The 24,981-nt window shown below is 46.5% G+C and overlaps 7 protein-coding genes across 7 annotated transcripts; 4 read left to right on the plus strand and 3 right to left on the minus strand.

Moving 5' to 3' along the window:
• On the plus strand, nucleotides 1-1,530 carry V1513DRAFT_453583 (translation initiation factor eIF 4e-like domain-containing protein). The gene is made up of 5 exons (XM_066899264.1): nucleotides 1-458; nucleotides 539-575; nucleotides 627-863; nucleotides 916-1,058; nucleotides 1,114-1,530. Exons 1-5 carry the CDS (start codon nucleotides 244-246, stop codon nucleotides 1,226-1,228), a joined length of 747 nt encoding a protein of 248 aa, XP_066750831.1. The 5' UTR covers nucleotides 1-243; the 3' UTR covers nucleotides 1,229-1,530.
• A 147-nt stretch (nucleotides 1,531-1,677) lies between these two features.
• Nucleotides 1,678-2,995, plus strand: V1513DRAFT_453590 (uncharacterized protein). The gene is made up of 2 exons (XM_066899265.1): nucleotides 1,678-1,889; nucleotides 1,947-2,995. The coding sequence occupies exons 1-2, from the start codon at nucleotides 1,739-1,741 to the stop codon at nucleotides 2,756-2,758; spliced, it is 963 nt and encodes a 320-aa protein (XP_066750832.1). The 5' UTR covers nucleotides 1,678-1,738; the 3' UTR covers nucleotides 2,759-2,995.
• V1513DRAFT_453593 (Quinolinate phosphoribosyl transferase) lies at nucleotides 2,784-4,590 on the minus strand. Its single transcript, XM_066899266.1, has 4 exons — nucleotides 4,276-4,590; nucleotides 4,134-4,217; nucleotides 3,190-4,077; nucleotides 2,784-3,137 (listed from the first exon to the last, which is right to left on the minus strand). The coding sequence occupies exons 1-4, from the start codon at nucleotides 4,376-4,378 to the stop codon at nucleotides 2,890-2,892; spliced, it is 1,323 nt and encodes a 440-aa protein (XP_066750833.1). The 5' UTR covers nucleotides 4,379-4,590; the 3' UTR covers nucleotides 2,784-2,889.
• Nucleotides 4,591-5,422: 832 nt separating this feature from the next.
• On the minus strand, nucleotides 5,423-6,756 carry V1513DRAFT_475143 (uncharacterized protein; the record flags this gene model as incomplete). The annotated part of the gene is made up of 3 exons (XM_066900197.1): nucleotides 5,423-6,146; nucleotides 6,209-6,393; nucleotides 6,593-6,756. The coding sequence occupies 3 exons, from the start codon at nucleotides 6,754-6,756 to the stop codon at nucleotides 5,803-5,805; spliced, it is 693 nt and encodes a 230-aa protein (XP_066750834.1). The 3' UTR covers nucleotides 5,423-5,802.
• A 1,133-nt stretch (nucleotides 6,757-7,889) lies between these two features.
• V1513DRAFT_281939 (hexokinase-domain-containing protein) lies at nucleotides 7,890-9,847 on the plus strand. The gene is made up of 3 exons (XM_066894580.1): nucleotides 7,890-8,203; nucleotides 8,259-8,309; nucleotides 8,359-9,847. The coding sequence occupies exons 1-3, from the start codon at nucleotides 8,098-8,100 to the stop codon at nucleotides 9,588-9,590; spliced, it is 1,389 nt and encodes a 462-aa protein (XP_066750835.1). The 5' UTR covers nucleotides 7,890-8,097; the 3' UTR covers nucleotides 9,591-9,847.
• Nucleotides 9,848-10,034: 187 nt separating this feature from the next.
• Nucleotides 10,035-13,521, minus strand: V1513DRAFT_453605 (armadillo-type protein). Its single transcript, XM_066899267.1, has 4 exons — nucleotides 13,214-13,521; nucleotides 13,028-13,162; nucleotides 12,627-12,977; nucleotides 10,035-12,576 (listed from the first exon to the last, which is right to left on the minus strand). Exons 2-4 carry the CDS (start codon nucleotides 13,099-13,101, stop codon nucleotides 10,104-10,106), a joined length of 2,898 nt encoding a protein of 965 aa, XP_066750836.1. The 5' UTR covers nucleotides 13,102-13,162; nucleotides 13,214-13,521; the 3' UTR covers nucleotides 10,035-10,103.
• A 118-nt stretch (nucleotides 13,522-13,639) lies between these two features.
• V1513DRAFT_467019 (uncharacterized protein) lies at nucleotides 13,640-24,189 on the plus strand. The gene is made up of 10 exons (XM_066900095.1): nucleotides 13,640-15,564; nucleotides 15,613-15,984; nucleotides 16,037-16,598; nucleotides 16,652-16,768; nucleotides 16,824-17,553; nucleotides 17,608-17,675; nucleotides 17,726-17,823; nucleotides 17,876-18,088; nucleotides 18,143-23,732; nucleotides 23,794-24,189. Exons 1-10 carry the CDS (start codon nucleotides 13,828-13,830, stop codon nucleotides 23,826-23,828), a joined length of 9,522 nt encoding a protein of 3,173 aa, XP_066750837.1. The 5' UTR covers nucleotides 13,640-13,827; the 3' UTR covers nucleotides 23,829-24,189.
• The last annotated feature ends 792 nt before the right edge of the window (nucleotides 24,190-24,981 follow it).

Consider the following 24,981-nt stretch of genomic DNA (forward strand, 5'->3'; position numbering starts at 1 on the left):
CCCTATGCCCTATGCCTAATGCCATCGCGAAAACCTTGCTTCAGTTTTCTCATTTGTTCTTGGAAATTAGTAGATCCTTCATATTAATCTCGCTCGCTCGCTCCCAATTTTAATTAAACAGTAAGTATTATAGATCTTGGTTATTTCATTATGCGGATGCTTGCTGGTCGGTTCTTTTACTCTCAGCAGGATGTATGTGCCGATTTGGGTACGGAGTTTTAACGACAATAGAGAACGGTAGCAATGGCCGAAACCGAATCCGCTCCCGCAGTCGCGGAGATTATAAACGAGAAGGAGCCAACTCCCGCCGACGTTGTCACTGAAGGGGCTGCACCTGCTGAAGACACACTTGCGGAAACTGAGACCAAACCTGAAGTTTTCAACGAAAATAAGAGGAGCACCGTGTTCGATTCGACAGTAGATTTCACGGTTAAACACCCTCTACGACATACCTGGACGTAAGTAGTCCCGATCCAATGAGATATATGGGATTGTGGTTGTTAATGCTCGTGTGATTGGTTAACGTGGCACCATTTAGTCTATGGTACACCAAGCCCCAACATGGCGGTAGCAAGGTGAGTGCATAGTTATTAGTTGTGCAAGTTGAAGTTGCTAATGGGATACAGTCTGACTGGGGTGACCAGTTGAAGGAAGTTATCAACTTCGACTCAGTTGAGGAATTCTGGGGTATATACAACAATATCCCTAAGGCCTCCGAGCTTCCGCAGAAGTCAGACTATCATTTGTTCAAGAAATCAGTTCGCCCAGAATGGGAAGATGTCCAGAACGAGAACGGCGGAAAGTGGGCATACCAGTGCCGGGACAAGCGACAGGTCGACATTGACGATCTGTGGTTGAACACTGTAAGTTATCTCGATGCATTAAACGAAATGAACATACGTTGACTATTGTAAGCTTTTGGGTGCTGTTGGTGAGACACTTGAGGATGAGGGTGACAATGAGATTATGGGTGTCGTAGTGACTATCCGAAAGGCGCATTACCGTATTTCCATTTGGACCAGAACTGCCAACAACGAGAAGGCTTTATTAGCCATTGGGTAAGATAGTCTGAAGATATTATCCATTTGGTCATTAGATGTTAATATTGAGTAGGCGTCGCTTCAAGGAGCTCCTGAAATTGCCTCCCTCCGAGCAGGTCGACTTTTCAAGCCACAAGGATGCTGCGACCTCGGGGAGCTCGCGTGCTAAGCCAAGATTTTCAGCTTAAAATTTAATAAATCGTTTTACCGATAATCTTCGGTCAGGCTTGTGTGTGCTTTTGCGGTTTCCACTTTTTTGGGTTGCGCGGATCTGTCAATTGTTGCTAGGGTTTTATATACATATTCAATGGAAATTCATGCATAAGGTGTAAGATACTACATCGTGGTTGCTTCGAGTTTTATGTAGTGTTTATATGTCTTGTTTGTTTATCACTCTCGCTTGTAATATAGTAGTATCTCAAATCTTGTTAATTCTCACGGAAAGGTTATTGCCGCACCTTATATGTCCGTGAAGTATTAAATCGTAGCCTAAAATTTTAAAAAAAGATAAGCTCCTCTGTAATACTTCAACCAGATGCTTGGTAGATAGCCAGTAGGTCCTGTGTTCTGTGACATCGATGAGCTGGTCGTCCACGATTATTGAGTTCATCGACCCGAGTCTAATTTGTTGCTGAACATTTACTGCAGCGACGCCATTGACAACAGCAACGACTACAACGATACACAGTCAATGTGCAATGGCGTTTGAATTACACGTATGGGGCCCAATAGGCTGCCTTCCGTCGTTCGATCCCGACTGCTTAGCTGCAATGTTGTACTTAAAAGAAACAGCTTCTGTGTCAGACTACGTCATAGTTCCAAGCTCTAATCCGTTACTCTCAGATGATTGTATGCTCGCTCCGCGTCATGTATTATTGGACAAATATGCTAATTGCTCAATCAAAGACAGACTTCCAGCGGTGCGCGTTAATGGAAACGTAGTAGCGTCCGGGATTTTCGACGTTTTGAGATTCTTCAAATCTCAAGGCCACGATCCAGACAGTGATCTCTCCCCAACCCAGAAAGCACAGAACACGGCTCTCTTGACCTTCATTTCCGACAATTTTACGATTCTATCACTATACATACAACGTCTCCACGTTCTTCACTTTCAAGAGATCTTCCGGCCGGGACTAGTCCAATTGATCCCGTTACCATTGCAATACGTTGCCCCCACGCTACTTTTCACGGCGGCGAAACAGCATGTAGTACATATCCACGACATCGACCTAGCAAACACTGATTCGAGTCTCGCAAAGGAGAATAGTGTTCCGGGGATTTTTTTCTTCAAAAAACAAGCGATCAGGTATTCCGACGTCCACGACACCGTTCCCAAGACGCTGGTGGATAAGATTAATACGACGGCAGGCGGTGCCTCAGAGTTTAGCGGTGTGCTGAGAATGCTGAATTTTGCGTGTGAGGTGTTGCCGTCGATTGAGAGTGCGTTGAGCGAGAGTGAAGGGTTGTATTTGTTTGGAGAGAAACCAAGGTCGGCAGATTTTTTGCTGCTGGCGCATTCTCTTGTGGAGACGCTGCCGAGATACGCGTCACCGTTTGTGAAGGACCTTATTGAGAGCAGGTACAGCCATGTCAAGAAGTATCTTGATGACCACAAGGATCTGATATCGATCAACAAGGAAGAAGTTAAAGTTGCGAAAGTTGATCCCCAGGATCGGCTGACAATTAGGAATATCTTTAGAAAGTGCATGGGCTACTAACTATTGTGTCTATGTTTTCAAATAGTACCTGTAAATACATCGGATATATTGTAATATATATGGTATATAATGTCTTTGGCCATCATGCTATGTACGTCAAATTCAAACAATATCTAATTATACACCAAAATTTAACTTGACAGCTCGCTAGCCGTCTCATCCGACTCATTCCATCGCTTTTCTTCGTCGCCGCCTACCCACGCGCGCTCAATATATCCTAGCTCAAGCTTGACTTTTTCCACAGTAGCGTTGTCGCCGGTATTCTTACCCAGATTGTCGCTGATTTTTATTGCTGGCTTTCCGTTAGCCGATGAGAGCTTGATAACGATATTTAATGGAGTCGATTTTCTATGTGGTGGCGTGGCAGAGTGGAAGTCGTCTAAAGAATGTTAGAATTATTGCCCCAATACTCCCGAGACGGGATATCTTACTGGTGAAAAATGTTCCGACGCCGAATGAACAGAGCATGCCAGCTTTTTCTGTTGCTACCTTGTACTTCTTGCATGCCTCAACATCTAAGCTATCGCTGAAAACAACGACCTTTTTGGACTTGTCGATGCCATGCTCATCATAAAATTTGGCAATCTTATCCAAAAACACCAGCGGATCTCCCGAATCTTGCCGCACACCAGCATAGATATTCGCAAGTTTGGGGGTAAAACCCTTCAAGAACGCATCAGTGCCAAAGGTGTCCGTCAAGGCCACGCCGACGTTGGCATCACCCATGGTCGCACGCCATTTCTCCATCGCCTGGACATTCGCATTCTTATAATCTTGCGAGACGGCAGCGATGCCCATCATCCACTCGTGCGCGACAGTGCCGATTGGCGGAATCCCGAATTTCCGGGCAAAATACACGTTCGAGGTTCCTCGGAGGCCCGACCCGAATTTTGCGGCTGGACTGGATTGGTACTTGACGTCTCCGGCGACTAAACCGCGCATGACGAGCTCCTGAGCCTTAAACGACCTGCGTCGACGCGTACCGAATTCGGAAAAAGCACAGCCAAATTCGAGAAGTTCTAAGGCTTTCGCCTCTGCGCGCTCTTCCTGGCCGGTGTAATCCCAATCTGTCTCAACAAACTTGAAGTAAGCCTCAGATACCAGCGCGAGTATCGGGATTTCGTATAAAATAGTTTCAACCCATAGTCCTTCAATTTTTGCCCTGACGTCTTGAGTCGCGGGGTTGTATTCTAGCTTGACCTGCTCTTCTGGGGATAGCTTGAGTGTTTCGAGGAACGCCAGATAACGTTCAGGTAGTTGCTTGACTGTTGAACGCAAGTAATTTATTTCTTCGCGCGAAAATGACAGACTCCCAAGAACTTATTGATAGTTAGTTTAGCGACGTATCACATGCTTCTGTAGGCATATTGCATACGATTTATTTGCTCCGTTAGCCAATCGAACGCGGCTTGATTCAATTTCATCTCGGGCGTCCGGTTCTTGAAACTATATGAGACCACTATAATAAACCGCTGATTTAGTTACATCCAGTAATATTGAATGGCCAGGAAACTCACAAGTATCGGGGTAGTGGTCCAGCACGGCAGCTTGCATCGTCAGTTTGTATAGGTCCGTGTCGAGTAAGGACCGTATTGTGCGTTCGAGAGTCCGTTGCACCATTTCGAAGATAGTTTTGAGGTGCACAAAATATTCGAAGTCTCTATCAGAAAAGTCACTGTATAATAGTGGGATCAGTGGGACAAATGTTTGTGTTAGAGCAGAATGAGTGTAATTTCATAAAATGTCCTTGGGTTATGATGGTATGAACGTCAACTAACTATAACTTTTAACATATTTCGGTCACATTCCGAGTCGATGACTCGCAGTTGAGGGTAAAACGCATTGCAGATAGAGTTTAGATTTAGCCGCACCGATATTTCTAAGAGCCGTCGTATTACCAAACTGTGTGATAGATATGATAGTATTAGAGTTTTGTGGTAAAATATCAGCTTCAGTTGGTGATTGACTCGCTTGGGCAACTAATATACTGAATTTGTTGCCTCAGTCACAGCGTTCTTAGAAGTTGGCGGAGATCCGCTGTCAAAATTCATGGAAATTTATATGTGTAAGTATACATTGCGTTGTGCTTAAAGATTAGGTTCAACGTGCTATTAGTATATCGATTTGGCCGATTCTGACCCTTGACTTACAGTCATTCGATTGAAATCACGAGCTCGATCATGTTTTGCCGTTGATGAACAAAAAGACATGTTCCAACGTGGTATCAGCTCTCGTAGTGAAGATCAAGATCTCACGCCGTGCACAGATGAACCCCTAAGGATAGCGTTGGATCTTCTAAGTTCACAGCTTCCTTGGAAACTACGTCTGGCCGCATCGGAAGGGGCTGACTGACTCAAGCTATATCCTGGGCATCCATAAACTGGATTGCAAATATCAAGCTCGAAGTTTGCTACCATTTGTCGCAACGCCTTGAGCGATTGATCGTGTTTCGAATGGACCTTGTCCAACATGTACCCGACAAGAGCTTCCGCATAGCTGAAGCTTTTACGGGAAGGAGAAAGCCACATTTGCCAGGGCACAATTGCTAGGCCTGACTGACCCAACTCCTTTGATCTACGTTGCGCCAGCGACACTCGATGACCTTCTTGGCGAGAAGGTTATCAATAATCTGGAGGAGCCTCTGAGCGAAGAATCACACTGGATTTTATGGCGATTTTTCGCTCAGGAGATCGTTGGAAGCATCGGGCGAATTTCGGGAGCATGCCGAAACCTCAGCGTAGGTCGCAACTTATGATTTTCGCACTTTTCATATATCAGATTGATTACAGTTTGATCCAAGATGGCAGGGGTTTACAACCCCTTCCATCTGAAAATGGTCAGTGACGATCCCAGTCGAGGCCGGTTAAGACGCAAAGTAGAGAAGATGGCTTTGTTCGAAGGCTGTCAGAGACGGTCAAGACCAAGGCCATGTCGTTGCTGTTACAGCGAATCTTTACCCAACAACAGCCCAGACCCCCTAGTAGAGTGCACTCTAAGATATCTTCATAAATGGCAGGTCTGGTAGACAAGCGGTTTCCCACGGTTTATTCTTTGTCCTGATTCTCCCGCAGATAGAAAGACTCGAGCACAAGGCACAACGGACTATTGACAAGATACGCAGCGGGTCTTTCAGCCTGACTCTGCGGAAATATCTCGGTACAAATGGCTACCTCGAGCCACCGATCTCGCTTCGCGTCTGCTTTAAGCCCCGTAAATATACGGGCTTTGCTTTCAGACTCGAGCACATTGATCGCTTCAACAAAAGCATTCGTATCGAGCCTAGTCTCATAGTCCCTATACAAGATATCAATTGCTGTTTCCTGCACCGTCTTTTGAAACTGCTTTGCCTCACGAAAGCGGCACAGTTCTTCGACCGCACTGGAAACAGCTTGCGCGATATCAACCTTCGGTTATTTGGATGACCTTTTGTTTTCATCCTCATTGCCCGACCAGTTGCGATCAGATGACTTTGACCGAGATTGCGAGGAATAACCCTGCGTCTCGGGGCGGGGTCAATCTGTGGTGTAGCCGGGCTATTCGAATATACTGATAATGCCCTTTGTCCCGTAGCTTGGGCACCATCAAGTGTCTCTCGGGGAACGTCACGGAAGTGTAGAACATTATTCTTATGCCCTCTGGTATTTATCGTTAGTAAAACTAGACAGAAGCGTGGTAGAGTCCCCGGATATCATTCATGGTCTAAAGGAACATGACGAGCTACTCTTCAATAGATAGCCTCTGTGTTTTAGAGCTACGGAGTTGTGTATGCTCTAGGCACCGGTCCCGCATAGCATAGAATGTCGGCAAGTGTCATACGAAGGACATGGTATATACGTCTTTCGTTCCCGCAGTGAGTGAAGGAGGTCGTCGACATATTCTTGACCAGCGTGCAGATTAGAGTAGGGACGGGTTTTTTCAGGGCGTAGTGCCATTACTCCGCATAGGGCAGAGAGTACCTTTGCGTCACGGATGATCTCGCTGTCGCTGTCGCTATCCATTTGAGAGGCGCGGAATTGGTTGAAAGTACGTTGTAGAGGGGGGAAAATTTTAAAGTAGAAAAATAAGTAGGTCTGAGCTGCTTATTTTTTTTTTTGTATGGGCAATTATTTCTGCTTAATTTTTTTAAAAATAAGTGACGTCGCGTTTGGATTAACCTTCAACACTAGACAGTCTAGGAGGAAATGATCGCGAATCTAGGTCGATTATATATCGGACAATGGTAGCTTCCTCTAAGTTTGTAAGCTTTCGCGAATTGGCCGGGATATCGTGTCGTGATGGCGTGCCCTTCAAACGCAACCTTAGAGTAGATTCGCTAACAGAGTAGATCGCTACGGCACGTCTTTTACTAAGATTTGGGTCTCGGTCAATTGCCTGGATGGCAATATTCAATCTGGCTTCCTTTGAAGTTAATTCCATTTTGTTTGTGGGAGAATCAAGTGTTTAAAATTGGACTGTGTCAATTTCCGTGAAAGTGCGCAGCTCGCTTATGGATTACGTTACTTCAAATTAAGTGGAAAATAACAAGTGGAAAATAATTGGGAATCCAAACACAACACTAATTTTATTAGGCGCGATTTCCGGGGCCCCCAGAATCGGCCCATGAATTCGATTTAGGTTACAAAAAGCGGTCCGGAAAAACTCTATAAACTCGGCAGCCGAGCGGCCGGCGAGGGAATTAAGACAAAGCTAGGCTGAATATGGACAGTGTCCAGGCCACATTAGGACTAGCACTATTGTCGGTGGTCCGCGCGCCCCGAAGATTGAGCGAGACGAGATCTCCAGGTACTTTAGCTCCGACAGCGGGCGCAAGACAACAACAACTTCTTGAGCTGCTTGCAATAATATTTTTGTTATTGTCTGCTGTAACGCAAACTGGTCTGTCTACTGCTCGAGAGAACTCAAAAAGCCGCAGTGCAACATGATCTCATTGGCTGAGTTGCCATGGCGCACTCTCCACAGGTTAGGTCCAATTCCCCATGGGCTTGTCCAGGTCCACGAGAGTAACGAAAGCATCGACGTCGACTACCGACGACGTCACTCCTGTCCCCCGTAGTACAATTACTCGCACTTTGGACAGTCGACGCGCTCTGCTCGCAGCAGGCGAGTTCCCATTGGCGCCGAGGCGGCCGAGTGTCAATTATTGGGCTAGCAAACAGAGACGATCTTCAGGGGGTCATTTTGCATAAGTACCCTAACCCTAGCTAGACATACATTTGCACGCTCACGACGTCTCCCACATCGTCACTCTTTCAGACTGTGTCGCTCTTCCCCCAGGCTGTACGCAAAGACTACTCAGATTCACTTACTATTCTCCACTCGCTCTCGACAAATCCACCACCATGGCCACGTCTTCGCTCCTGGAGGAGGCTATCTCCATCTCAAAGCAGTTCGATATCTCCAACGACCAGCTCGTCGCCATCTCGGAGGAGTTCATTCGCCTTACTGGTAAGGACATGCCTGCTTTTCCGATGTTAGCAAGCGTCCGCTAACTATCTCCCAGACCTCGGTCTCAAGTCCGGCGGCATGCCTATGGCCATGATCCCCAGCTACGGTATGCTGCTCATGCATTCATCCAGTCTTTTCGCTTCTAACACATCCAGTAACCGGCGTGCCTAATGGTACTGAGAAGGGTACTTTCCTCGCCGTCGATCTCGGCGGCACAAACTTCCGTGTCTGTTCAATCCACCTCAATGGTGACGGCACTTTCGATCTGCTCCAGACAAAGAGCGTCATCCCGCGAAACCTCATGGTCGGCACGGCAAAAGAGCTCTTCTCCTTTCTTGCGAAAAAAGTCGACGAGTTCATTAAGACCCATCTTGACGAGAAATTTAACGAAGAGCGCGGCCATCCTGCAAACGAGCACATCTATAAGCTCGGCTTCACCTTCTCTTTTCCTGTCAACCAGACCGCTATTAACAGAGGCACGCTCATTCGGTGGACAAAAGGCTTCGATGTCGCTGATGCTGTCGGCATGGACGTATGCCTGCTTCTCCAACATGAACTCGATCTCTTAAATCTCCCTGTCCATGTCGCTGCACTTGTCAATGACACGGTCGGCACCCTCATGTCGCGCTCATACTCCTCTCCGCGCGGGTCAGTCACAAAACTTGGTGTTATTTTGGGAACAGGTACAAATGGCGCCTACGTCGAGTCTCTCGCAGCTGTCGACAAATTAGACAATTCCGCAGCCGCTCTGGCGGACAAGTCCATTATGGTTATCAACACTGAGTGGGGCTCCTTCGACAACGACATGAAAATACTGCCACGTACATCTTGGGATGATGCGGTTGATCTCGAGACGCCTAACCCAGGCTACCAGATGTTTGAAAAGCGAGTATCTGGAATGTTCCTCGGCGAGATTCTCCGCCGCGTTCTTCTCGAACTGCACGAGAAGGGCTATTTGTTCCCAAGGTCATCCACTCCCCTCACCACTGCATGGTCCCTCGATACTTCTATTCTGTCTCGTGTCGAAGCTGATAGCACTCCCGATCTAGTTGCTGTGAAGTCCATTGTCGAGATGGATCTCGGCCTCCCGACCACTCTGCTTGAGCGCCAGGCTGTCAAGCTTATAGTTGAGGGCATCGGTAAACGATCCGCCCTCCTCGCTGGTGCCGTGATCGGCGGCATTCTAGTGCACCTTAGGGCCTGTCAATCCAACCCTGTCGTTGACATCGGTGTGGACGGCTCAGTGTTTGAGTTTTACCCAGGCTATGAGGACTTAATGCGTGTGGCTTTGAAAGCCGTTATGGGCGAGGATGAGAGCAAGATCCGTATTGGCATCGCCAAGGACGGGAGTGGCGTCGGGGCTGCATTGTGCGCCCTCGTCGCCTAAGCTTGCATCTGATGCGGCATCACCTGGTAGCTTGCGGGCCAACTACCACTCTCGAATCCCTCGATGGGGTCTCCTAACTTCGATATCAAGCATTCATGTATCTGGGATTGATGTAGAGTTATTCATTGGGTTTACAAAGGTCATTGCGTTTGAAATATCGTTTACGTGTTTTATGTATCGTTATCCTCACATAGGTATCATTTCGTTATTTTGTTGTATGTATTAGTATCATCGTATATTGATTTATTGCTATTTTTGGCGAACTGTATAGCCTTATCTCTTTGTCATATATAATATATTTATATTGAATCATTGCAGCTTTAATTGTCCCCATTTTAAATATAAAAACAACGAAACATTGTCGAATCAATTGATCCGAGTCCATCCCTAACCCCATGAGCATATTATGTAATGCCAAGCACATAGTTAGTCGTATAACAACTGTTTTGAAAAGTTCAGGTCAATTTTAGCAAGACGCCGCTGTACAATTATTTAATTCTATATACAATATGATTATACATAATCAATCGTTTGCCCTCGTTCCGCAATCCAGAAATCTTTGACAATGGTCTCCGTAGGGGGACGACCTCTCAACCTCGCGATCTTCTCCACAAAAGTATGTCTCGCCATCGCCTTGTCCGCCGTACAAGATTCAATCTGAAATGCCGCTGCTAACCATTGTTGTGCATGTCCAGTGTTTGTTCTGAAAAACGCTTTGATAAGTTTGGCGTATTCGGTTACAAGACTGCGTGGCGCGGCACCTGATATGGCGGACCCCACCGCGGACATTAAGAGTGGTCCAGCTATGTCGATGACTTGTTTTATGGCGTGGGCGATGGCGGGGGATTGGCTATCCGGCGACAAGTTCAACAGGTCGGTCCAGAACTTGACAGCGGATTTGACTACGAGTGGTTCTTTCGCTGTCACCATCGCGACGCCGAATTGCAAAATTAATGGTTCGAAATAGGGACTCGCGAGGATGACGTCGACATATCGTTGGAGGAATTTACTGAGAATTTCGAGCATTCCTTGGTTCACGTCCGGATCCGAATTTGATGTAACAGCGTTATTGGGGACTAGCGAGCCGGTGTATAACACCTCCAGTAGCTGTATGCACAAATCGGTGATGTCTGGTGTTCCGGAGCTAGAATACGCGGCCACTAAACTCGCAGCGAGCGTAAGCACGGGCTGCAACGTGTCCAGTTTCCCAACACCCACTATTTCATTCCGGATATATCCCAATATCGCATCCGGCGCCCACGTAAATGGGCCCGGTAGCGATTCGGATAAACCAACCTTCAAAACTCCAGTGGCATTTTGTCGGATCGTGATGTCTCCTGCAAATGCAGGAAAGTGGCTCATCGCGCCGACTATTTTAAAGATCTTGTCCTTCACAAGCCGGCCCGATGCACCGTTTGCATTCCAATGATTGTCTAGGACAGACGAAGTGCTCGCGCTGTCAATGTCTTCGACACCCCGACAAGCCTTGCCTACCATCGCAAGCGATTTCAACGCTGACGCTGCAATATCCCGAACACTAGACACAGCGGTAGGGTCATTCGCAAGTCTGACAGCCTCCTCTGCATACCCGCCTAACATGTCCACCAAATCGCTCAGATACACCGTGCGTAATGTCAAGTCGTCCACACCTTGCTGCAACACTTCCGCAATAGCACCGGCAATACGCTCCTTCGCGATCGCATCAATCGCACCACCGTGGGTGAGCATATCTCGGTAAATACTCAGAAATCCAGGCACGTCGTCCCTCAACGCCGTCGCGCACTCAGAGCATAATTGGAATATCGAACGTGACGCGTGGAGCGCTAGCGATGGACTTGCGAGACATTGGAAGAGATACGGCACGACAACCGGAATGTATTTCTTGCCGGCGTCAGTTTGGAAGTACGGTATAGCTGACGCGATTAATGAGAGTGAGGTCTGTCGCGCACGGAGAAGCGGGGACGAAGGCAAGACTGAGACTAAGCGGGAATCAAGCAGCGTTTGCAAAAGCTCGAATTCAGGTGGGTCGGATGTCAGTGATTGCGTGATTGCGTTGAGCGCATAGAGCGATGCTTCGACCCCTGGCCAATCGATCGGCGTCACCGACATCGAGTCTATCACAAATTGGACCAGGACCGAGTACAATCGGGTTTGCACCAGTTGATACGAGCTCTCGATTAAATCGGCGACATCCTTCCGAAACGCAAAAAAACCGTCGCGCGAGTCTTGTGTCCATCGCACGGCAATACTGCTGTCAGGCAGTCGCAGCTTGGACCAGAGTAACGCGATCACGTGCATCATTATACTCTGTGCATCGGAAAACCGCACGTCCTTCGCACTAGCAAGTAATGCTCCGTCATCGTCGTATAATATCGATTCGACAAACAAATCCCAAAACTCAAGCGTGCGATTACTGACGCTCTCGTCCGCAATCGGGAACCCCGGAATCCTGAGCAATTCCGCTGTAAGATCGACTATCCGTCTGTATTCTGGTCGTCCTAGATTCGCGGCAATATCCTTGGCAACTAATTCGCCAAAAGATATAAAGGAGTTCAAAAATGCTTCCGTGATGTCCTCGTGGTTGTCTTCCGTGGTTGCCACTATTTTCTCGATTTTGGAAGCAGCATATGGGCTGGAGAAGAGAGCGATTAAAATCTTCATAGATTCTGATGTTACTAATTTATCTGCCCATTCCATAAAGTCAATTAGAACGTCAACGACCGTCGCATATACCGCCTTATCGGATTCAATTTGCAAAAACTCGATAACCGAAGGAAGAAATGATGCGAGAGTGGAAACGACCGGCGCGTTCGCGTCGGCCGAGACGCATGAAATAGTCCACGCACGGAATGACTTCAGCACGGACACAAGAACTAGATGAAACGAGTCGGGCGACGTTATCGATGATGGAGGAGTTGTCAGGATAGGTTTGATAACTGCAAGTGTGTGGGGTGTGCTGTCCAGAAGGAGTTTATACAGCGCTGGCCTGTGAGTACATTAACAAAATGACAGGTCAGAATAGAACAACTTGCGTACCGACTCTGACGTGGTACATCTGCCCGAGAAATTTCTTCTGCGAATGTCGTACAAAAAAGCAACACGATGCTAAGATCATTAGCATCCAACCTCTGCACTATGTTCTGAAATGCCTCGTCGTCCATCGATTCTCTGGTGCCGACTATCGGGGTATTTCTCGCCACAGATATTACAACATCCTGAACTGGATACGGCCATAACGAGTCGGACGACTCATAAAATTTGATTAATGCAAGCAATAGTGTCGCAGCGAGTTTCTGGGTGATAAAGCGCGGCCCATGGCTAAGTGCAACGAACCAATTGAGAAGCTGCAGAAGTAATTGGGAAACAGATTCTTGTGGTATGGATTGCCTACGTGTGTTAGACCCCATAAGTCGTCCCTCTCAAATTAATCAACCTACCAGTCGCTATTTAACTTCACCGTATATGTTAGAGCGCCAAAAAATCGAACGCTTGGGTTGGCACTTGATAGCATTAAATTCGCGAGATTCCATCCTGCGGGTGATTTCTGCAGTGCTTGAAGTTCTTGCTGAGTTCTGCAAACCATTAGACTAGATATCCGGGACAACCCAACAACAGGTACTGACCCGTATAATTTCTGCGGATTTCCGGGTTGATATAACTCCAAGACTTTCTGTCATACATGGGTTAGCGGCAAAATATAGGAGGAGGAACTGAATCTATGCACCTGCTCGATCAAGTCATACTCATCTTGGCTAACCATGCCGCTAACGGGGTGAATAAGTCGAATTGAAATTTGGCCAGATCTCAACAAAGCAAATGCTGTAGACTACTCTGATATAATGAGACAACGGTAAATGCAGACCATAGTTCTCCTCTCATGAATAAAATTACTAAGCTTTTTCTGCGTGTTTACGATGTTGCCATGACTAGGGCACTGCTAATACAGCTCTGTCCCAATTTGTTTGGTCGCGATGAGTGCTTGCGGCTCAATGTGTGGCCGTGCATTGCCACGGCCACATGCGCCATTCATGAGTTGTCCGAATCCATGTCCTCCCTGAACAATCAAGGATCTCTCCCTCACAATTGTCATCCGCAATTGTCGTTCGCTAGATCGATATCCGCTGGACAAATACAGATTGCTATCTGTACTTCAGTTACGCCAATAGCCTGATATGTCCGCAATGAGCTGGTGACACGCTAATTCTAGTGTCGACGACATACAGCAACACAACTTACAATGGACTCGAGCTCCACATTCGCGGCAGTCTCGCTCCGCGCGTCGCGCGGGTTTAGCTGGGTCTTCCTCGTCGAACTGATCGTGACGGGAATTGCAACTATTTTCGTGTTGTTCTACTTTAACCGCGTGATCGCGGCGATCATGTCACTTTCGCTCCGATGGTATACATGGCATCGGTACCACGTGTTTATAGACATCCGCTCGATACAAGTTTCGCTTTTAGCCGGACGTATATTTTTTAAGGATGTGCGGTATATAGGGAGCAATGAGTCAATTTTTGTGGTTCAGGGGCATTTTACTTGGCGGTACTGGTTGAACCGTACTCGTAAGTCTGGACTCAAGCTTTCCGATAAGTTGTATGACAAGAATAGCGTGCTGCCGGCGCGATTTGTGTTGTATATGGAAGGTGTGGAATGGTTCGTGTATAATCGCACACCGGCGTATGACGCTGCTTTACATGAATATGAGGTAGCGAATGGACTTGGAGATTATGACTTGGAGGATAATGGCGCGGAAGTGCATCCTTTGGATTTGAATCGCCGCAAACGAGAGTCGGCTTCTAGTGAATCATCACTTACAGCAAGGGGTGCGTCACCTGGTCAGAATAAGACGCGGCAGGACGCTCCTCATGTCGTGCCTAACTCAGAAGAGAAAGGGTCCATGATTCTCAAGTTCTTTCCGGTAGAAATTAAATGCGACAAAGGCGCTATGGTTGTCGGGAATTTCCGGACCCCAAATATCATGATCTATCATTTTGCATCTGCCGCTGCGTCGGTTGATGCCGCTCGTTCGCGATCAGAATTGGATCAGTACAAGATGGTTTTTGATTTGGACTTCAACAGACCTAGTATTCAATTCAGAGCAAACATGGACTACCAGGGACCGAGTACGGACGCAAATAACTACGGCAGCGGCAACGAGAAACAAGAAAGCAACCGTACCGATTTGAGTAAAACCTACAAGCGCAGTAAATGGCGAAGTTTCGTGGACTTATTTGCCTTCCTGCACGGCCGATTTCCAACTGGCATCCATGGTCATCCAGGACAAGATGATGCATATAATGGGCAATGGCATGGACTTTCCCGATATCTCGATGACGAGGAAATGGACCAGGTGGCGGATTCCGAACAGGTTGAAGAATATGCCAAATGTACTTCTGTTCTCGATGCTGATGAGGCTCGCTTGACATATTATTACGATGTTGTTGGCAAAGTCCCAATGGGAATATCGACGCCGGTTGAGAAGATTGAAGGCGCGGATATCGGAAATGGGGGACAAGCACCGCAGTGGGGTATTGATCTCTACCTTCGCGGCGCGACAATCCAGTATGGACCATGGGCCGATCGGCAACGCCTCATTTTGCAGTCAATGTTCTTCCCTGCAGCGAAGATAAACAGCGAGCCACGTGAGAATCTCCAGCTTGGCGAGGATCGAGTGGCGACAGAGTTCAAGGTCTACGTCGAGATGGATGACTCTACCATTTTGCGTGTACCCATTCGCGAACCAAGTCGTGACGCCGAGTTCAAGAGGCGGAAAGAGGAAGCCGGATCAGCTAACTTGACGCGATCGTTTGGCTGGATTGAGCTGAAGATGTCACAGCTGTCTACAGTTACGCATGTGTCGGCTCTTGTACCGTCGAAAAATGGTTGGCTGAACTGGATGACCGCGGATCTGAATAGCCTCGACATGCGATCAAGCGTTAACCATGATATTTTGTGGTCTGCAAAGTCGCACAAGGTACGATTATGTAGTTGTACAACTTAAATCTGTCTTACACTTGCATAGATTAGAGGTGATCTCACCAGCCCGCTTCAATGGAACGGTCTTCAGACCTGGATATTCGATAATGATGCGTCAAGTGTCGAGGCATTTCTTCTCCGCGAACATGTTACAATATTCACTGATATGATATCGGATTTCTCATCTGTTCCGGACACAACATACGCTTCATTTATTCCTCAGAAATTCCTAATAAAACTTTCACTGTCGAACTTCTCATTGTACTTGAACGTGAATGACTCAAATATTATCAGTAATCCAACAGACTTTGATGATAATATCTTCTTGGGCTTCGGAGGTGCGAAGTTGGATGCGAATATTGTGGTGCCGTTGGATCAGATTAGTCCGATTGTCAATGAAGTTCGCTTCCGTCTGAATGTGAGTCGCAAGGGTTGAACAAAATCGTTTGGCAACGCTGATTGGTGAATAGGCTGAAGTAATCGATTTCCTACTCCATGCTCCGCCATGGCACACGCAGGCGAGTTTCCTGCCGTCAAAAAATCTCGGCAAGGCGAAGGATTTTGAACTCGTTGGGTCATACACATTTACAGAATCTCCTCGCTCGTTACCGATAGACACGTTATCTATGGACCTTTCAACGGGGTCAATTTCGCTCATTGCGTACGGGTTTTTGATACGGTATTTGATCAAAATCCGAGAAAACTACTTTGGTGACAACATTCATTTCAAGACCCTCGACGAATTCACAAAAAGTGCAGCAGCTACGGATTATTTACAAAACGGCATCAAAACATATCGCTATTCATCGGAAAGTATTTTAGATGGCGCAGCTACTGCGAGTCGTGGAGAGAAAGAGCCGTTATCGGGTGGGGATATTCTGAGACCTCTTAATTCTATGGACGTCTTGGTTTCGTTTAAGACAAATAGCGGGACACTAATACTGCCGACAAATATATATTCGGCGAAGTCACATCTGAGAATGGACATGGACTTGTTTGATGTAGACTTGAGATTCACAAACTATTACATGGGTATGCCAGCGGAATGTATATCGGGCTAGAGTAGTTTTGCTGATGCCGTCTAGATCTTCAAATGAATATCAGTCCTATGCAGGGCAATTTGTTGGAATTACCAGAAGATCAGATTTTGATCGCCCAGAGGCACGAGGTCGCTAAAGTTAAGCCAGAACTTTTTATTGATGGTACGTGTCACAAAACAAAATTGAAATTCATGTTTTACTGACCCGGTTCTGACAGGTATTTCGGTGTTCGGTCACAGAATGTTCGGGTTGCCACCATCTGAGCCTACGTACATTTGCAACTGGGACTTTGACTTAGGGATAGTGTTCACTGAAGGTACACCGAAGCTTTATGAAGGCATCACTGACGCGCTGTCGGCATTTCTTTTTACATTCTCGGATAAGGAGAATGCACTGATTGTTACGGAGCCACCACTGTACGACGCAACGTTATTGCGTATGAAGATGCCTTGTCTTCGAATGCTCATTCACAACGAGAAGTCGACATTGGAGCTGATCACAGAGGAGATTTCGGTGACCTTAAATGACCTCGGCACGGACACTTACAACTCTCGAATTGCACTGAAGGTACCAATAATAAGCTTTCTTTGTCGCGATAGATTTCAAGATGCCGAAGCCAGTCGAGTGCTCGCATATCTCACAACGTCACTATATGTCACAAACTTCGACCGCAAGAAGAATGGCAAAGAGCGTCTGAGGTTACAACAAGAGCATATTCGTAAACATGACCACCTATTCAATCGCGTTCCCTTTTTCCTGATGTCAGAACTGGAGAACGACACGACTGTGGACTTAGACGAGAAAGAGTTGGCGAAGATTCCGATTACGTTGCCGATGCCACAAATGCCACCACCGCTTGTGGTTGACAGGTCGGTTCCACTGCCGTGGAATGATAGTACGGGGAAAGGGGCACAGTCTATTGCGAGTTCGAGTGCAGAGTCATTGAGGTAAGCGAAGATCAATGTACTGTCGTGGGGACGTGACTTTAACATTCGCATTAGCTCGGTTATACACCATGATTTAAGTAATATTATTAATAGAGAGTCATTCAATGGAAGAAGTTACCTAGGTAGGGTCTTCTTTTGTTTTAATTTACTGATAGCCAGCTGACATGATTAGATATCTACAATGCGACATGTAAGAATTCCGAGGCAGAGCAAAAAATAAATTTCACCAACACCTTTATGCCATTTCATTCATGTGTAGCAGCGTTTAGGGTATGTCGTAATATTGCTTTCCGAACTTAGTAAGTAGTTTACAAATTTTTAGGATCTGGAGTTTGTCAAAAATGGATATGAGCGAGAAATCTATGAAATGGATGAAAGCATGATTCAGAGCGATCTCACGAGTATGCGACCGTTGGACAACTCCAACACAGGATATGATAGTTTCGTGGTTGAGTTCAGAGGGGGAATCGATGGTTTCTTATCACCGTTCGGCGCTGAGGCCATCGTGGACGTCCTTGATTCCCTTAGTCAGCCGGTAAGTACCCATATCAGATTAGGTTCAGAGGGTGGGTTCTGATCGGTACAATAGGATGTATCGTCGATGCTTGATGGCTTGCAAATCGATGTTCTTGAGCGACTAGAAAGTAATTTAATGGAGGTGTCCCTCGTGACGAGCGCTCGGATAGTCGTTCCAGGTCTTCATATACGTTATGGTATCATTGAGAACAGCCTTACAGATTGCTCTATGGTTCCTGACAAGATTTCTATGGGTGACCATATTGACCTTGAGATTAAAGCTGTCACTCTGAGTTTACGGGCATCGGACGAGAGTGAGAAAGCTCTCCCTGAACAATCAATTCGCAGAAAACCCGTGCATCGAGTATGGAGCGTGTGCTTTAATCTCTTTCAGATGACCGTGGGTCTCGTACGTGTGAATGACGAACCGCCAGAACAGCGAACTACAGCGTTGGAGCTCCAGATAGAAAGAATCGAGGCCTGGAATCGTGGGACGGAGAAGACTGCCGCTTCATTCAAGATCAGGTCTGCGGGATTTATCGTGCAAAACCAGGACGTGAAGTGGATCGTTCACTCTTTGATCAATGCCTTGGAACAGGTGAAACCGATTAGAGAAAAGGCTGCGGTGATTTCGGGTAGAAAGGAGAATCGGATGAAAAATCTAGTGTATCTCATTGCAGTAGCCAGCAATGCATATGAAATATCACATGATCCCGCATTCCTTACTCGGCCTGCATATGTTCTCCGGTCGTCCAAGTCGCATATTCGCGCTAATGACAGTTGGAAGCTCATGGCACGCCTGCGTCACATCTATCGAGAGCTACCTGCCGATATCTGCACTGGACTCAAGAATGACTTATCCGTCGACGACATTTTACCGCCGACTGATGCTAAAGCAAAATCGATTCGTATTATGTCAGATTGGAGAAGCTGGGAAATGGTTGACATCGGCACCAGCTACATTTTTGCCCATGTATTTGATGGCGAGCGTAGAATCGTGGAACCTGTCTGTTCTGCCATATCGTTTTTCTTGGACGTCGAGACGATTACAATATATATCGCAAACGGCACGGAGCAAGAAGATTATCTACAGCTTTCTTACCTTACTTTTAGCATTTCATCGAAATCAGCGCAAACAAAGGACCCGGCAAAAACTTTGTCCTATACATCGGTACTTTCAGGTCAGCAGCAGCGTGACGCGATGCAAACAAACCGCGTCGACACGAAGAATATTTTTGAGGTATCTGCTGGGTGTGAAGAAGTTCGAATCATCACGAATTGGAGTTCTCTCTCACTTATACAGGACGTCAACAGTGTTCTAGATGGCCGCTCGCCGACAGCAGTGGAGTCTGTTGAGCCAGAACTCCCAGTAATGGCAACGGCATTGATCAATGAAAGTCGTCTGTCTCGAGAGAAGCCGGATATTGAATGTCACTCCGTTATTGCTATTAAGTCTTTCATCTCGGTATTCAATAGCAAAAATTTCCGAGTTCAGGCTTCAGGTCACAATATACAGTCCAGCATGGTGGGATTTAGCAGCAACAGTGACTACACAAATGCAATTCCGACTACACCTCCTTCATCAATATTGTTGCGGGCTACCGCTTTTGAGCTGGATCTGCTTGGGCCCAACATTTCTGGAGAGCGCAGACTGCTCACCCTCGGGATACAACGCTCAGATATCTGGATATCGGTGCCGACTTTGGCTCATCCGGTCGAAATAAGATCATATGTTCGGGTTAATGAGCTCTTATTTGAAATGATTGAGAACTCAATTGGGCTTTCCGTTATTTTAGGGAGCATTGTCACTTGCGAAGTCGAGCAGTTTTCTCAACTGTTTCCGAAGTTAAGAGTCAACGCGCCGGAAACAAATAGCGGTGTTGTCAGTCAACCAGTCTCGTTGGCCGATCCGGTACCGTCCGATAAGGTCGCTATTACGCTTGATCTTCGCAATTATCAATTTGTACTTAACCTGCTTCCTTCGCTGAAGTATATCATTCGGGGATCAGCCGTCCAGATCATATCTACTCCAATAGTCAATGGCGTCCGCTCCGTGGCGTTTGAGGCAGGTGAGCAGGTGCATGAATTCAGGCAGCGGAAGAAATACCGGGAATCAATGATCACATCCACAAAATTCCCCAAAGTGACCACTTTGATTAGGATAGAGACTGTCGATAAGATCACACGAGTAGTGGATGTGCGCATAAATATGCACACTGTAAACTTCGATGCATCTTCGTTTCCGACGTTGGCTAGTGTACTGTCTGGTGATGTAACGAAAGCCGAATTGCTACGAGCTCAACAAGAATGGATTGCGGCAGTTAATCTTCTCGAGTTACATAAGCCTTATCGAGAGCAGTCTAAGGTGCCTGTCGTGCGCAACTTGAGACTTCGGGGTTCGCTCTATATCAAGGGTGTTATGATCAAGGCTGAGTACTCAGATTCACAGATAATCATGTCAATTGACGATATCAAGGTGGAAGGAAGCTCCGCAACGGATGGTTCTATAGACAACCTGGTATCTAGAATGTCTGTACTTGGCGAGTTGCCCAAGATTTCAATAACCGTCGTAAATACGAAGTTTAAGAGCGGGCGCTTCCAGGTTTTAGATACGAATTTGATGTTGTCATGCAAGATCGTTGACGACAAGGCTGGTGGAATGCTATTTAAGCATGCAGTTGCAGTAAAGAATGACACTTTCCGATTCGAGATATCGCCTTACAGTGCAACATTGATTGTGGAGATTTTAAGTCAATTTGAGGAGCGCTTGACGAACATTGAACTCCCAGAAGAAATATTCCATCTTACCACTAAGCTGAAAGATGTCAACTCACAGATGCCAGCAGATATTCCGCCAAAGGTGCAGACGTGGGACGGAATCTTTCAAGCCCTAATACGAGTTCAGCTCCAAAATGGATCTTTTCATTGGGTAGCTGACGACTTCGCCGACGACGCTAATGGAAGCTTTCATATGATTGTCCAGTCAGATATCATCAGATTTGCGTCTAAAGGAGAGGGGTTCATTAATATATCTATCTGCGGATTCGCAGTGATGGCAAAAGAGATGAATCCACAGCTGAATTCAGCGGAATGTCCTAAAATATTGTCCGAGAGCTCGTCCGTAATACCAGAGATATCAATTCGTGCGTCACTGAAGCACGATGGAAGTAATAGAGCGCTGGGTCTTGCGATTAGTAGCTCCGAAGTTCATGTTAAGGTTATCCCGTCAGTCGTCAAAGTTGCAAATGCTATTACATCGTCGGTATCGAAAACGACGAATTCAGTTTTGCACAAGATCGACGACTATAAGCGTCGATCGGCAGCTCACAATGAACTATTGACCTCCAACGGCAACCTGGCCGAACCGCCTACAGTCCTGACGAAAGTTGTTCAGCGTTTCTTCAGCTCTGCCAATGTCAGCGCCGACTTCGCTGGTGCAACAATCGAACTCATTGGAAACACCGAAGAGAAATATACCGAAGAGCCATTACTTGGTCGTCGAGCGCCGACCTTCACACCCAAGCCAGACTCAGAATTTGGAAAGCAGAAACAGACCCAGGAGGAGACAGGGCCTGTAGCGACACTTCGTGTTCCTGGTGTTCATATGCTGATGGATTACTTATCTGCATCCCGTACGCAGTCTATTTGCGGCGAGATATTGATCGAGTCATCGATCAACAAGTTGGACCCTCGGGTCATGCCTGTTGCAATGGAAATGGTTAAATATCTACAGGATACTATGCGGGAGCCAAAGGAAGTGCCTACTCCTGCTGATGAGACGGTGGTCGCACTACAGAAGGACGTAAAGTCGCCAGTTCCGGCGTCGGAGGTTTTGGGCAATATCGAGTTAAACTTCTCGCTCAGATTTGGCCGTCAGGAGTTTACCTTAAGTTGTGAGCCGATTGCGAAAGTTGCTGCAAATACAGTTGTCGACGAGCTATACTTGACACTGAACACATTCCATAAAACATCATCAACTCGATTTTTCTCGTGTGCGATGCGATTGCTAAACATGAGGGCGTCTTTGCAGCATATTTACTCTCGAGAATCAAGTGCTCAGATTGCTATTGAGGAGCTGACAGTTGCTGCTTTAAGCAGTCAAAAATTGAGTCGCGAAACTGGCTTGTCTTTTGTTGGAAAAGTCAACGAAGTCCTGCTGGACCTCAATATTAAGCAGAGTCACGATCTACTGCTCTTTCAAGATATTTGGTCACCTGATCTTACTCTGGCAACATCACATCCAAAGAAGACCGCTGATCAGCGAGCGGAGTTGTTAGTTCAGCGATATCATCGCGTTGCGTCGACCAATGCTTTCCCATGGAATGTTGATTTTGAGTTGACGAACTTGAAGGGAGGCCTCGACCTTGGTCAATCACTTGGAAAATTAGCATTTGGTCTGGACAAGGGGTGGTTGGCATCGCGAAAATCATCCGATTGGGAACAGAACTTAACGTTTGGATTGTGTCACTTTTCTTCGGAGTGCAAAGGAAGACTCGGCGGTGAACTTACGGTCGACAATATTCGAGCACGTTCTGCTATCCGTTGGCAAGTCCTTGATGACGGTCGCATCGGCGTACCATTAGTGCAAGTCTCCGCAGGAGTTGAGGCGTTGAACGCAAAACTCTATTTCGACTATCGCTTGTTCTTAATCGCAACGGGGCATGCTATGCATTTGACGATGTTCAACCAGAGAGGCAATGCGCCCGATATCTGTGACCGACTGGTCTGCATTGCTGACTGTAATGCTGTGAAGGTCTATGTAACGGTATTGGCTCCATCGAACATTTTGGCCATTTTGACTGCGATCGCTCGCTTGGATCAGGATAGGGCCGCTGCATATCAAGCTGTGTTACGAGACTCGGAGGCTTTCAAGCTGACCGAAAATGTGAATTTATCAGAAGTGGCACCTCCAAAGGCTCGAGATGACAGGCTGGTATCAATTGGACTTCGGACCGAGCTGAACCTGTCGATCAAGACAGTCATAGTAAATGCGTTCCCTAGCGCGTTGTCTGATTCAGAGGTGCTCAGGGTTGAAGCTATGAATGCTCACGCGACTTTCGGTATCGACGTGGAGTCATCGAAGATCAGGAGCAATCTTGAATTAATGTTAGGCCAGTTCTTAGTTGCGTTGTCGTCCACTAAAGGTTTTCAAGAAGATTTGAATCTTGTCACCGTTGAAAAGTTTGTTCAACATACTGGTGACGCTAAAGGTGGGATCATTATGCGCGTTCCTGCGGTGAGCGTTTCCATGAAAACTTGGCAACCTATAGGAACGATGACGACTGTGGAGTTTATCTTCAGAAGTATTTTCGAGGGCCGTGTGGAAGTTGGATGGAACCTTGGCTTGATCAACTTTATTCGAGATATGTGGAATACTCATGTTCGATCTTTCCAAGTGCGAAAGGCAGCAAATGCCGACGGCACAAACTACGGGTCACATTTATTAGAAAGTGAAGAACTTGAGAAAAAGATCAAAGATGTCGAACTCAACAAGAGTTACACGTATATTCCACTCGAACCGCCGGTAATTGCCACACCGCAGTTGCGAGATATGGGAGAGGCTACACCTCCATTAGAGTGGATTGGATTGAATAGAGACAGATTCCCTGGTTTGACTCACCAGGCGATTATTATACCTCTGCAGTCTATGTCTCGGAAAGTTGGTAAGCAGCATTCTGTTAATTTTATTTTGTTCATATTGCACAATACTAATACTAGGTTTAGAAATGGCGTACTCGAACGTACTTGGAAAGGCTTGAGGTAGGAATAATATTACGAGCTTGGCATAAGTTAAAGTTGGCCAGGTCTGTCTGTAATATCTGCTTCACATTTGATAGGAGTTTAAAATGCTTTAGATTTATGAAACCTCGTGATATAGTTGCTCTTGCCTGAATTTATGTAATGTATATGAGTATGAATTGTGGTTTATGTCTGCCAGGTATAAAATTGCTGGTGATGTACGCATAATGTGAATTTTGAGGCATCATTAGTAGTCGAATAGGCTTACAAGTATATCTATGTTTAAGGTTCATGGGTTTGGTATTTGGTGTTATGCGTGATTTTTATTTTAATATGGGATTTACTTGTCACTTGCTATAAATATGTATTTTTGACCACTGATTGCGTTCCAAAAAAGCGAGTGAGCCACACATGCGAGTGAGCCACACAAGCGAGTGAGCCACGCCTGTAGAAAACACAACCTAAAGTCATGGATTATTACCACACCACATACATAAAAAATTTATTGAAAGGAGTTAATTTAAAATTCTAATATTCTATGATAGTTTCTAATTTTTTTTACACGTTCGAGTATTATGGCCAGTTTCGCCGCAATTGCCACATCGCCTTTGTTTCGTTTGGCTTGCACCTAATTGATCGTTCTGTCGCGGTTCAGGCAGTATCTGCTTATCGATCTCTGTCCTCTGCATTAAATCAAGACCCTCCTGTACTGTCAGCGCTCCCCCATGCTGTAATCGCTTTCGACGGCGCTGCTGACGCCGATTAGCGGCTTGATTCGCCGTTCGTAATGCTTTTACCTCCGCTTGAAGAAGGACAGACGAATGCATCACCATCTCCGCACCCTTGGCAAGTTGATCTAGTGCCTGATTGATGGGGGTTGGTGAGCTACTCTGGTGCCTTGCTATTCGGTCTTTTATCAGAACTGTTTGCGCTTGCAGATCCGCTGTAGTGTATGGTGTTTTCGGAGACCATGGGGCGGCTTGGCTCGGTGGTTCAGGTGTAGCACGTTCTGGCACTAGATCCAGATGAGCTAGCACGTTAACTGGGTTAAAAGGCATAAGCCCTGCACCTCGAAAGCCTCCCTGAATGTTGCTCTTTGTCATGGCGACCTGATAAGCTTCCAGAAATGCAGGTAGAAACTCGAGCTTGGTGACATGATTGATATGAACCCTC

The sequence above is a fragment of the Lipomyces chichibuensis genome (assembly GCF_038497645.1).
Source record: "Lipomyces chichibuensis strain CBS 12929 unplaced genomic scaffold V1513scaffold_60, whole genome shotgun sequence".
NCBI lineage: Eukaryota > Fungi > Ascomycota > Lipomycetes > Lipomycetales > Lipomycetaceae > Lipomyces > Lipomyces chichibuensis.

What these genes read in the sequence shown, in the direction of transcription:
- V1513DRAFT_453605 (XM_066899267.1), bottom strand. Translation starts at nt 13,101, where the DNA reads ATGCTATCAAGTGCCAACCCAAGCGTTCGATTTTTTGGCGCTCTAACA. An exon ending in GTGAAGTTAAATAGCGACTG is followed by an intron (nt 12,978 to 13,027) that starts GTAGGTTGATTA and finishes TAACACACGTAG; the next exon opens with GCAATCCATACCACAAGAAT. An exon ending in GATGTACCACGTCAGAGTCG is followed by an intron (nt 12,577 to 12,626) that starts GTACGCAAGTTG and finishes ATGTACTCACAG; the next exon opens with GCCAGCGCTGTATAAACTCC.
- V1513DRAFT_467019 (XM_066900095.1), top strand. Translation starts at nt 13,828, where the DNA reads ATGGACTCGAGCTCCACATTCGCGGCAGTCTCGCTCCGCGCGTCGCGC. An exon ending in ATTCACAAACTATTACATGG is followed by an intron (nt 16,599 to 16,651) that starts GTATGCCAGCGG and finishes GATGCCGTCTAG; the next exon opens with ATCTTCAAATGAATATCAGT. An exon ending in GTCTATGTCTCGGAAAGTTG is followed by an intron (nt 23,733 to 23,793) that starts GTAAGCAGCATT and finishes TACTAGGTTTAG; the next exon opens with AAATGGCGTACTCGAACGTA.
- V1513DRAFT_281939 (XM_066894580.1), top strand. Translation starts at nt 8,098, where the DNA reads ATGGCCACGTCTTCGCTCCTGGAGGAGGCTATCTCCATCTCAAAGCAG. An exon ending in GGAGTTCATTCGCCTTACTG is followed by an intron (nt 8,204 to 8,258) that starts GTAAGGACATGC and finishes ACTATCTCCCAG; the next exon opens with ACCTCGGTCTCAAGTCCGGC. An exon ending in GGCCATGATCCCCAGCTACG is followed by an intron (nt 8,310 to 8,358) that starts GTATGCTGCTCA and finishes TAACACATCCAG; the next exon opens with TAACCGGCGTGCCTAATGGT.
- V1513DRAFT_453583 (XM_066899264.1), top strand. Translation starts at nt 244, where the DNA reads ATGGCCGAAACCGAATCCGCTCCCGCAGTCGCGGAGATTATAAACGAG. An exon ending in CCTCTACGACATACCTGGAC is followed by an intron (nt 459 to 538) that starts GTAAGTAGTCCC and finishes GGCACCATTTAG; the next exon opens with TCTATGGTACACCAAGCCCC. An exon ending in ACGATCTGTGGTTGAACACT is followed by an intron (nt 864 to 915) that starts GTAAGTTATCTC and finishes GACTATTGTAAG; the next exon opens with CTTTTGGGTGCTGTTGGTGA.
- V1513DRAFT_453590 (XM_066899265.1), top strand. Translation starts at nt 1,739, where the DNA reads ATGGCGTTTGAATTACACGTATGGGGCCCAATAGGCTGCCTTCCGTCG. An exon ending in TCCGTTACTCTCAGATGATT is followed by an intron (nt 1,890 to 1,946) that starts GTATGCTCGCTC and finishes GCTCAATCAAAG; the next exon opens with ACAGACTTCCAGCGGTGCGC.
- V1513DRAFT_453593 (XM_066899266.1), bottom strand. Translation starts at nt 4,378, where the DNA reads ATGGTGCAACGGACTCTCGAACGCACAATACGGTCCTTACTCGACACG. An exon ending in GCTAACGGAGCAAATAAATC is followed by an intron (nt 4,078 to 4,133) that starts GTATGCAATATG and finishes ACTATCAATAAG; the next exon opens with TTCTTGGGAGTCTGTCATTT. An exon ending in CGTCGGAACATTTTTCACCA is followed by an intron (nt 3,138 to 3,189) that starts GTAAGATATCCC and finishes AACATTCTTTAG; the next exon opens with ACGACTTCCACTCTGCCACG.